Source organism: Eubalaena glacialis, chromosome 2, assembly GCF_028564815.1.
Source record: "Eubalaena glacialis isolate mEubGla1 chromosome 2, mEubGla1.1.hap2.+ XY, whole genome shotgun sequence".
Classification (NCBI taxonomy): Eukaryota; Metazoa; Chordata; class Mammalia; order Artiodactyla; family Balaenidae; genus Eubalaena; species Eubalaena glacialis.
The window spans coordinates 37,562,343-37,574,456 of NC_083717.1; the positions used below are offsets into that span (position 1 = coordinate 37,562,343).

General features: G+C 39.6%; 1 protein-coding gene across 4 annotated transcripts in view; it reads left to right on the forward strand.

The window, feature by feature from the left end:
• The window catches only part of SEC11A (SEC11 homolog A, signal peptidase complex subunit), a 52,653-nt gene extending 40,988 nt beyond the window's left edge, over window positions 1-11,665 (forward strand). For 3 of the 4 annotated variants that reach the window (XM_061181752.1, XM_061181755.1, XM_061181754.1), the window contains 3 exons: window positions 3,928-4,047; window positions 10,896-10,953; window positions 11,142-11,665. In XM_061181752.1, the coding sequence (XP_061037735.1) occupies window positions 3,928-4,047; window positions 10,896-10,953; window positions 11,142-11,192 (229 nt within the window). In that variant the 3' untranslated portion in view covers window positions 11,193-11,665. Of the gene's footprint in view, window positions 1-3,927; window positions 4,048-4,562; window positions 4,601-10,895; window positions 10,954-11,141 lie in introns of all 4 variants that reach the window. The other variant, XM_061181753.1, reaches the window with a different exon arrangement.
• The last annotated feature ends 449 nt before the right edge of the window (window positions 11,666-12,114 follow it).

The following is a 12,114-nucleotide window of genomic DNA, read 5'->3' on the forward strand; positions in this document are numbered from 1 at the left end:
GGCTGTAGGTTCATAGTTCCCGTTGTTTTTGGTGTCTGCCCCCAGTGGGTAAGGTTGGTTCAGTGACTTGTGTAGGCTTCCTGGTGGAGGGGACTGGTGCCTGTGTTTTGGTGGGTGGGGCTGGATCTTGTCTTTCTGGTGGACAGGGCTGCATCCGGTGGTGTGTTTTTGGGTGTCTGTGAACTTAGTATGACTTTAGGCAGCCTCTCTGCTAATGGGTGGGGCTGTGTTCCTGTCCTGCTAGTTGTTTGGCATGGGGCGTCCAGCACTGGAGTTTGCTGGCCGTTGGGTGGAGCTGGGTCTTAGCGTTGAGATGGAGGTCTCTGGGAGAGCTCTCGCTGATTGATATTACGTGGGGCTGGAAGGTCTCCGGTGGTCCAATGTCCTGAACTCGGTTCTCCCACCTCAGCGGCTCGGGCCTGACACCAGGCCGGAGCACCAAGACCCTATGAGCCACACGGCATTGCGTTGACTGGCTCTCCATCACCGTGACCGTGGCAGGCAAGGTTTGTGGGCACGACTTCAGCTACCTGGGAAAAGCTCTGATATGACATCAGAACTTATTTCTGCAACTATCTGGAAAAATCCATACTTGACTTTTTCCCATGTTCTCCAGCTGTAGAATATCTGCCCTCCAAGCAGCACATAACCTAAACAATGAGATGTTTGCCTCAGTTGTTTCCCAGAAGCTTGGAGTCAGCTGTGTCCTCAATACTATTTTGTAACATGATTATCTCATGAGCATATGGTAGAATATACCTGGTATTACCACATATGCAAAGAATCCCTGAACTAAAAGATGACCTTGCCAAGTACTACTTAATACGATGGTACTAGGTCCATGAATTTGAATCTGTTCTTTGTGCCCAGTGTAGTTGTTCATCTAGTCCTGCCTGTTATCCAGATGAGACTAATTTTGTGTCCTGAACTATCTGACTAGGCAGTGGAAAAGTGCGCGTTATCAAGGGCTTCTCTCTAATGCACTACTGAGCTCAGGAAAAATTCCCTTAACAGAAACATTAAGTAATTTCCAATATTTGGGGACAATAGGAAATTGTGAGAAAGTGGTTGGCATTGGAGTTTTTGTTTTTGTTTGGAGATTGTGTTATCCCTTAATCATTTTATCTTTTCAAAAATTATTTTTTTGTTTTTTTAAACTAAACGTGTTACAGGATATTAAATATAGTTCCCTGTGCTATACTGTAGGTCCTTGTTGTTTATCTACTTTATACGTAGTAGTGTGTATCTGTTAATCCCAAATTCCCAATTTATCCCTCCCCCCGGCATTGTTTTTTTTTTAAAAAAAGACTTAACCACCTCCTGCACTGATTATAGTTAATACTGTATTTTTAATTAAGTAAAAAAAAGGAGGGCTATGAGATATGCATGCAGGTAAGGTTATATGTACTGTGGCAAACAGCAAAAAACTTCTCCTTTGAATCCTCTCCCCTCGCCTATTTCTTGCTTTCCATTTTCTTCCAAAATGGACGAGTTAGGAAAGCGGAGATAGTGAAGTTTGTTTTTTAATTTAAAAGGTGAGATAGCTATTAAATGTTTATCAGTTGACTTAATTTTCGTGGATAGCTCCTCATATTAGCCTGTTAGTCAGCAATTCGTAATACTTACATTTTTCCCATATATAAACTCTTACTTTATCTTATTTTATAGCCTACTCTAATATGTATTTAGTAAGTTCAGCCTATAGGTAGTATTATAATTTGATGATATTGAATACTGGCATGTGATCAAGTATTTAGAAGGAGAATTCTCCATTGGGGTGGCTTAGTCCTTTGCTTTGCTTTTTCTGTGCAGATAGATAGATTATTTTGTACCCGTTTGGCTCTTGGGGTCTTACTTTATCTTATCTAAGTTATTTCCTCCCTCCTAACATCACAGTATTGTGATGGTTGAATTAAATTTTAAGTGCTTTGAGCTCCTTGGAGATAGATAATACTAAATATTTGGTCCCTATGCTAGCGAGGGAAAAGTCCCATATAAATGTGTTGTCAATCAGGATTCTGTGCTTGTGGGTTGTGAAGTGCTAGAATAGGTCTTCATAGTAGGCTTAATAGGAGCTGGTTGCCACCAGAGAATATTTCTTGCGCTATTAAGTAGATGAAGGAAACCTGTGCTTTTTCAAACAGCTGTAGTGGGTCCTGATTGCATCCCAGAGGTGGGGAAATTGTGTTTGTTTGTTTGTTTTGTTGACAAATTAAGTCTTTGGGAATAGCTCAGATCTCTCATAGCATCCCTTTCCTTTCCTGGGGAGTTTCCCATTTCCCAGCTTTTCTTTCCTCATACTTTACTTTTCTGCCTCTTTTCTTGGTGTTATTTCCTGGTTGAATGGACTCTTCTTCCTGCTGCTCCTGACTTTCACTCCGCAGCTAGCCCCCGCTTGGCACCTGTCCTCTTTTACCCTCCAGGATTTTTCAGACATTCTTTCACTTACTGAGTTGTCAGCTACAGATTATTTTTCTCTGTATATATTTGCATTTTTTCTAATTGGAATCTCATTTTTAATGAGACTGTTTGCACTTGACTGTTTTTGGTGTTTGCAGCAGCTCCCAATTTAGTTTTATCTGCAGATGATTTAGTGTCTAGAGAGCCAGTTTCTGGCTTAGAATCTAAGTGGATATTAGCCAGTAGGAGTTAAAGCTATTTTTCTTCTTTCTAGTGTAGCTGTTAACCCAAACTCACTTGAGTTAATTTTAAGACAGTCTTTATCAGCTGTAAAATGTACTTTGCTTTCAGTTAAATTTTAAGATTACTAGAAGCCTCATGGTTCTTTAGTAGAATTAAATTAATAATTATCTGATCGAGTAAGATGATGTTTCTGTAGACCCTGGCTTGTAAAAGTAGTGCATATTTGTTGGAGAAAAAAAATGAGAAGCTAAAGTTAAGCTAAAAAAAAGCCATAGACAGCTGCTGTTTACACCTTGGTCTATCATTTTAGACCCAGTTTAATATTTTTCTTTTTTACTTTTTTTTTCATATGGAGAATTTCTAACATGCACAAAGTAGACAAAACAGTATAATGAACTTCCATGTACCAGTCACCTAGTTCCAATAATTATTAATCTATAGCCAATTCTGCCTACATTACCACCTCTTCCCCTTCTCCTGCCTGTATTATTTTGAATCAAATCCTAGATATCATGTGGTATCATATGTAAATATTTCAATAAATAGCTATAAAACATAACCAGTGAGGTTTTAAAGAGTATAACTATAAATAGCATTCTTACACCTAAAAAAAATGAACAATCATTCCTTTGTATCATTAAGTTTCCAATCTTTGTTCAAATTTCCAATTGTGTCTTAACTTTTTTCAACAATTTGCTTGAATCCAGATTCAAAGAAGGTCCTCAATTGCAGTTGGCTGATATGGCTTTATAATGTCTTTTATTTATATCTGTAAATTCCTTCTCTAACTTTCTTTGTCCCTTGCAATTTATTGGTTGAAGAAACTGGGTCATCCTTTAGTTTCCCACAGTCTTCGTTTGGCAGATTATATCCAAACTAAGTAATTTAATGTGTTCCTTTGCGCTTTGTATTTCCAAAATATTGGTGGTTTGTGTTTATTTTAATATAAAAATGAGATTATACTGTACATGCTATTTTGTAATATTTTTTCACTTAATAAAATTTGTATGATCTTCTGATGTCATTAAATTTTCTTCTGTATCATCGTCCTTAATGCTTGCATAGATTTCAACTCCTGTTAGACTTTGTTTGCTTCCAGTTTTTCCCTGTTGTAAACAATATAGCTATGAACATCCTTTTAGCTAAATAAATAATTATTTTGATATTGGGAATGATGATAAAATGCCACAGTTCCACAGGAATTTTCAGTTAACATGAACAAATTTTGTACTTTCAAATGGCATGAAGGTATTTGGTGACTTTGGTTTCCCTTACTCTTTTAAGACAAAATGGACATATCAAGTTTTTGACCAAAGGAGATAATAATGCGGTTGATGACCGAGGCCTCTATAAACAAGGACAACATTGGCTAGAGAAAAAAGATGTCGTGGGGAGAGCGAGGGGGTAAGTATAGAGGGGAGATTTACTGAAACATTGGCTCTCTCGATCATATTGTCTGATCATACACAATTGAATATAATGGTTTGGTCCCGGTTCAGCCAAATCACCTTGTGTCCTTTGAAAAAGTATGCTTCTTAAAATGCATCTGAAACTTCAGGTTTACTGCTCCAGAAGGGAGGATATGGGGTGCTATAGAAGAACAGAATATTAGTGATGAGGATGAATTAGAGTGACAATTTAAAAAATTCATTTGTCTGTTTAATTCATTTCAGAAATGTTATTGGGCACCTTCCATGTACTCTGACGTCTAATACCGTGCTAGGCTCTGGGGATCCAGAGCGGTATTAATCCTGCTTCTTGAAACTTACATTTCTTAAGTGTTTATTGAGTCAGCAACTTAAAGTGTTCATCTAGATTAATTTCATCATGTTGATTTATTCCATATTGTTTTATTTCTAGTTTTGAAATTATTGAGGTCAAATGAAATTTAAAAGTTATATTAAGCCTGTTTATTTCAGATTTTATCAGGAGAACAGATCAGTGAAGGACAGGAATTGTAAGTTACTGGTATGAGGAAGTATGGGATTATTACTACCTTCATGTTATTAATACTATTAACAATAACTCACATTTATTAGTGCTTACTCTGTGCCAGAGACTCATTCTAAGTGCTTTCTTTACAAGTATTACCTCATTTTAACCTCAGAACAACCCTAATATTTCCATTCTACAGATGAGGAAACACAGACATGTTAGGTTGTTTATCTAAGGTCACACTGATGATAGTAAGTGGCTGGCTGACTCCAGAGCCCACCTTTTAACCATCATAGCAAAATTACTGGTATAACGCTTCTGAGATGGGTAGCTGCTTGTTCTCACTCTTTAGATGCCACATGGCACTGTTATCCACTGTCAGAACATCTGCTCCTTCTAACCTAGAACAGACACTGTGGATTCAGTGATTCCACCAGCGAACAGTGGAACAGTGGAACTGAGGAACTGTGTTACCATAAAGAAATAAATTCAAGTTATTAACTAAAAGCTGCCTCAGTTACAGCAGAAGAGATGTTCAGTTTGGGGCCAGAGAGATCAGATCAGAAAAGGCACCATTGTGTTTTGTCTTCGGCAGACCTGGTTTTTTGTGCACGCCTCCAGTTCAAGGGAACTTGATTTCCTATGATGGAGCTAAACATACTTTTATAATTCAAATTAGGTTATCAGTGCTTCTGAGAAGTGATAGTCCCCATTTCCCTCAGTTCCCAAGGTGCTGCTAATATCAGCCTCTTAGAGTCTTTTTGCTTTTCCTTTAATTGCAAATGTACAGATTCTTGTAGAAACATAAGGAAATAACAGTCATCAAAAAGCAAAGTCACTTCTTTCCTTTCAGTTCCTCCATAAATATTTAATTTTTTGGTTTGTGTTCTTTTAGCCGATATGTGTAAAGATGCAGATCTTAATGTGTAAGTGTATATACATAAACACATTTCGTGTGTGGGGAGAGAATGGTCATACTGCTTATAACCTCTTTTTTATCCTCCAATGTTATTAGTATCTATAAATCAAAAGATTTATTTTCATATCATCATTTTCAAAGCTGTATGCTACTCCACTGTGGAAAGACCATATTTTTATTTAGCCAATCTCCCATTGTCAGATGCCTTTGATTGTGAACGGTGTTATGATGAGCATCCCTGTTACATGTATCTCAGTGCCTCTGCCCAATCATTTCTTCACAGTAAATTCTTAGACTTGTAATGACCTGGTGAAACATAAGCATATTTTAAGGCTTTGGACAAATTTTGCTGTGCAGTTTTATTTGTACTCCTCCCAGGGTGTCCCTTTATCTGGATCTTGATTCTTAGGTGTTTAATGCAGCTCTGTCTGCTCATTCTGGCCCCCTGTTTGGGTAAAAAAATGCATCATCCTATGGAAGGGTGGAGGAACCAGGCTTTCTTTTACTCAAGTAACTTGTCTTTCTAAAGAATTTTTTAAAAGTCCCAAACTATGTACAGTGTTATTTCTAAAATCCCAACATTGAAAGTTATAGGCCTTTTTCTGGCTGTTAATTAAAAAAATGTTACAGTCTGGTACTGTCTGAATTAAATAACTTTCCATGAAGTGTAAACATCTGGGACATGAACAGCAGGAGCACAGAATCTTAACTGTACAAATTCACTTTCCGTTGATTATGTCACCACTTACCTTGACACATAATGAGGCACATCACCTCCTTTTGTGAAAATTGTGTTTATAAAATGCTAAACTATATTTCAGAGTCAGACTGTACCCAAACCTTGGAATTTTTTTTTTCAAACAGCTGCACACTAAAAAATTTTACACTGAAGCCTAAAGCCCTAAATAAAAACAAGTTTAAACAATTTTTTATTGAAATGTAATTCACATATATTAGGATATAAAATTTACCCTTTTAAAGTGTACAGTACAGCGAGTTTTATTATATTCACAAAGTTGTAAAACCATCACCACTGTTTAATTCCAGAACATTTCCTCACCCCATAAAGAGAACTTGGTACTGATTTGCAGTCACTCCGCATCCCCTTCTCCCTGCAGCCCCTGGCAACCACTAATCTACTTCCTGTCTCTATGAATTGCCTGTTCTGGACATTTTATATAAACAGAATCTTACAATATGTGGTCTTACAATATGTCCGGCTTCTTTCACCTAGTATAATGTTTTCAAGGTTCATTCATGTTATAGCATGTAATAAAACACTTTTAGAAAGTGAAACTAATACTGAACCAACTAAGAATAGGGGTGATTCTTTCTAAATTCAGGTAGTTGAAAAACACAAGAGAACCTGTTAGTCAAAGACGAGTAGAAAGCTACAGGAGAAAAGGATGAAAGCCTGGCAGAAGATCAGGGAATAGAGAAATATTGACAGCGAAAAGAAGAATAAAAATAAAGGAAGGAGCAGAGTAACTGAGCTCTCTGTTGACTGAAATCAGTTTTATGGAGGAGGCTTTTATTTATTTATTTATTTTAATATATATATATTTTTTTGTCTGCGTCTGGTCTTAGTTGCGGCCCACGGGATCTTCGTTGCCACGTGTGGGATCTTTAGTTGTGGCATTTGAACTCTTAGTTGCGACATGCATGTGGCATCCAGTTCCCTGACCAGGGATCGAACCCAGGCCCCCTGCATTGGGAGCATGGAGTCTTACCCACTGGACCACCAGGGAAGTCCTGGAGGAGTCTTTTAAAATGTACTTTTTACTTCGCTTGAAACAGACGGTTCCAGGATAGAAACAATGATCCTTTTTAAGGCAGCTACTGGGGTCCAAACTTCCCAGACATAGATCCCTTTTGACATCTGACAGATTATTTTCACCCAGAGCATCAGCAGATAGTTCTTCCTTCTGAGGCTCCTTTCTTAGCAGCACCTTTGATCCCAAGAACTCCCAGGGACACGTATTTACCCCTACTGTACCTTCTAGATGTTAACTTGCCACAGGCTGGTGTTGAGGTTGGCTTTGTGGGTGGCATTTGTTTTACTTATTTTAAACCTCTGCTTATTATCAACTCTGCTTTAGCAGAGTTTATCTGAACTTAGTAGGAAAAAAGTGCAACTGATTTGAATTTAAGGTGACTGATGATAGCAGCATTATGCCCTTGATTAGCAACTCTTGACTGTCTCTGTCCATGGAGGAAAACAGTGGTATATATAATTAAATCTTTTGTTTGACTCTGGACTGCCTGTCATATTCTGGCAACCTTATGTTTTGCTTCTATTACTCCTAAAGATCAAGTTGCTTCTATTTCACACTTAGGGTGGGCAAGGAACAACCATCTAAGGGGGGGAAAATGTTTCCATGGATAACCCATAAGCAGACTATGTGATCATTGTGGTTCTTTGAGCATAGATATCATTGTATGGAGGTAACAGTGAAAGTCTCTACCCATGAGCATGGCTGCTGATTGATCATCAGGCCAGAATTAGCAGTCTGATGTTGTTTTATTTATTAAAAAAAAATTTTTTTTATTTTTAGATTTTTATTTTATTTACTTATTTTTGGCTGCGTTAGGTCTTCATTGCTATGCGTGGGCCTTCTCTAGTTGTGGTGAGTGGGGGCTACTCTTTGCTGCGGTGCGCAGGCTTCTCACTGCGGTGGCTTCTCTTGTTGCGGAGCGCGGGCTCCAGGTGCGTGGGCTGCAGTAATTGTAGCACACAGGCTCAGTAGTTGTGGCTTGTGGGCTCTAGAGCACAGGCTCAGTAGTTGTGGCATACGGGCATAGTTGCTCCGCGGCATGTGGGATCTTCCCAGACCAGGGCTCGAACCCATGTCCCCCTACATTGGCAGGCGGATTCTTAACCACTGTGCCACCAGGGAAGCCCCTGATGTTGTTTTAATAGAAATCACAGATGCTTTTATAGCTTTTAATCTGCATTTTACTGCAGATTTACTGCATTTATGTTCTTAAATTTAGACGATTTTCCTTCTGAAAGACTGGAAACTGTTGCTTTTATGAAGATGTTATAAGTGAGACAAAAGAAATAGAGTTGTTGCATTGAAAAGAAAAAATATGTGTATTAAAAATATAGAAAACCTTTATCTACCCTCCTAGAGCTTAGCTAGGCCATTCTGTAGTGACTGTTACTTTTCAGCTCTTAGAGGTCCCAGGGGTTGAAACTAAAGCATGGGCCCTAAAAGGGGATATGATTTGTCACCACATGCCTGTTTCGTACATCTTGCTTGCTAGAACTGTGCTTCTTGTACTTTAATGTGCAGAAGCGTCATTTGGGCCTGACCTTCCAGAGGTGCTCTAACTCAGTAAATCTGGGAAGGTAGAGCAATCTGCACTTTTTAAAATATTTATTTATTTATTTATTTATTTTTGGCTGCGTTAGGTCTTCGTTGCTGCGCGTGGGCTTTCTCTGGTTGCGGCGAGCGGGGGCTACTCTTCGTTGCGGTGCGCGGGCTTCTCTTTGTGGTGGCTTCTCTTGTTAGGGAGCACGGGCTCTAGGAGTGTGGGCTTCAGTAGTTGTGTCTCGCGGGCACTAGAGTGCAGGTTCAGTAGTTGTGGCGCACAGGCTTAGTTGCTCTGTGGCATGTGGGATCTTCATCGCGGTGCGCAGGCCTCTCACCATCGCGGGCTCTCTTGTTGCGGAGCACAGGCTCCAGACGCGCAGGTTCAGTAGCTGTGGCTCACGGGCCCAGTTGCTCTGCGGCATGTGGGATCTTCCCGGACCAGGGCTCAAACCCGTGTCCCCTGCATTGGCAGGCAGATTCTCAACCACTGCGCCACCAGGGAAGCCCCGCAATCTGCATTTTTAACGAGCTGTCCAAGAGATTCTCACAGTGGAGGTGTAGGTTTTAAGAAACATCAACTTATGCGAATGGGAGTTTGGGGATGGGGAGAGAGAGAGATGAGTCTGGGTAGTGCTGCCAGAGGGGAAGGGGCAGGATGGGGTGAGGACAGGAGACAGGAAGTAAGAGGAGCTCTTAAAAGGAAGTAAAATGCACCAAAGACAAAACTTCTGTTTTTCAAGATTGCCTAAGCCTCTGATGGTTAGAGGTGTTATATGGGAGGTAATTTCTGTTTGTGTACCTTTGGTGTGTGCAGAGGTTGTGGGTGCCCTGAATAAAAGTATCTGGGATATTTTAAAGTATGCAAAGGTCAACCTCCCTTCTCTAGGACAGGCTCTAGGATGGTATCACCCAGTCCACTCTGGAATCCAACAGTAGAAGAGGAAGAGAAAGAAGAAAGTTGTACATTTCTAACTGCTATTTCCTCCCACATCTCTCTCTACCCTGAATTCTTACGATGTTGAAGAGTCTTTCGTTTTGAGGGGAGAATTGAAGTCCTGGGAGGAAGTGAGATCCCCAAGGGAAAGAGAAAAGAAGAGGCCTGGATATTCCAGCATTCAATCAGGCAGTATTTACTGGATGCCTGCTATGTGCCAAGTGTCAAGTTTGGCTTTGAAGATACAGTGGGGAAGAGATTGGCACTGTTTCTGCCTTTATAGAGCTTAGAGTCTAGTAGGGGAGACAGACACTATCCAGCTAGTTAGGCAACTAATTCTGTAATTAAACTCATGATGAAGACTTCAAAGGAAATATATGAGGTGATATGAGATTATTTAACAAGTGGTTTTACCTAGTTTGAGGGGACAAATTTTAGGGACAAGAGGAAAGCAAGAGCTAGTGAAAAAACAAAGGTGTAGCAGCCAAGAGGTAGGTAGAGAAAGAGACTGGTATGTTACAGAAACCAAGGAGAAAGATTTCAAGGGCAAGTTTCTGGTCATCAAAGTCAAGTGCTGCAGAGATGAAAAGGAAGATAGGAGCTGAGACTGGTCTTCTGCATACAGTGATTTAAACTGTTCTCGAAGAAGTTTCAGGATTAAGAGAGCCAAAGCCAGATTACAGGTGGTTAAAAAATGAGAGGGTGGTGAAATCTTAAGTACTATAATGAGCTGTACACTCACTTTTTGGACACTTAACATGAAGTACCTTGTAATGTTCTGGCTGTGTTTGCCTTGTCTCCCCAACTAGATTGACAGCTCTCTACAGGTTATAACAACAAACCCAACCCCTAACACTGAATCAGTATGTGGCATTAGAGTCACCAACTAGAGGTCAGAGACCTCAGATCTGATACTGGTTCCACCATGTACCCTGCGCATGAGCAACTGTTTCCTCATCTATAAAATGGCTATACCCCTAACTTCCCTATTACATGGGCTGTTGAAAGGGTCTAATAGGACAGTATATACAAATGGATTTTGTGAGCTGAAAATTAGTATTCTATGGAAGATATTGAGAATGTTCAGTAAATGATAACAGCTACTTAGAAAGTTCTGTGATGATCAGTTTTTTGTTTGTTTGTTTAGATTCGTTCCTTACATTGGGATTGTGACGATCCTCATGAATGACTATCCTAAATTTAAGGTAAGATCCTGTACTATATGTTTCATTAATTTTGGAAACCGTTAAATGGATTACAGTTAAAAGATGGAAGACCAGTTAGATAGTTTAGTGATTTATCATGGTCACAAAGGCCAGTTTGTTAATTAACTCTGAGGATTTGTGAACTTTTAAAAGCTTCTCTGACTTGTGGTTCTGTGTTTGTTTTCTAGTATGCAGTACTATTTTTGCTGGGTTTATTTGTGCTGGTCCATCGTGAGTAAGAAGTCTGCCTTGCTGTTCCTGGAAGATGCTGTACTTTTTGTTCCTGAATGTTTGGAGTAGATATCAATCTGTGGTTGGTGGAATGGAGAACACATGTTGGCGCTTCTTGGCAGCACTGGTTTGCATTAGTTTATGTTTCCACGCCAGAGTACGTGTGGGCGGGTGCATGTGCACCACAGCGTGCACTCGAGGGGACTTTCAATCACAGAATTTCATATGTTGTCATTGTCACACTTTCGCATTTTTGTACATCAGTGAATTTTTTATATTAAAAGGTTGAGCCAAAGCCCCCAGTGTTTGTATTTTGAAGCCAAGCTTCACTTCTGAAGTGCCTACAGAGTTCTGTAAATGAAAATGCAGCTCTGCACGAGTTTGAAACTGTCATTCCTCCTTATAATGGGAATGGCATATACTGAGGTGGTCGTCGTCTTAACTTTTCAAAATTTTAAATAAAAGACTTTGCATATCGAAACCCCTTATCCCTGACTTGTGTTTGTTGGGAAAGCTTTTGATATTTGCTTTCCTGTGCTGGTTCTTAACGCCCTTGGGGAGATACAGGCTTTGATGTGAACAATTCTTCAGCCAAGAAGGTTGTCCTAATACTAACAACTGGTTTTTGTTTGTTTGTTTTGTTTTTGTTTTTGTGAAGCAAAAGTAGCTGTTGATATTCGTAAGAAGTCTCTTAGTCATAAAATTGATTCTTCATTAGGGGATCTCAGATGTGTATAAACCCTGCTGGTTGCCGAGAGGTTCAGAAAATCTCACTTTGCTGTAGACTCATAACCTTTTCTACACTTGAGACGTTCTCAGCTCTTTCTACAAGATGGTAGTGAGTATTAGCATCTGGGGAGGCATGAGGAAGGTGCTGGAGGGCAAGTGTGCTACTTGTTTTCTTTAGACTCTAATTTGCCTGAACCTGTT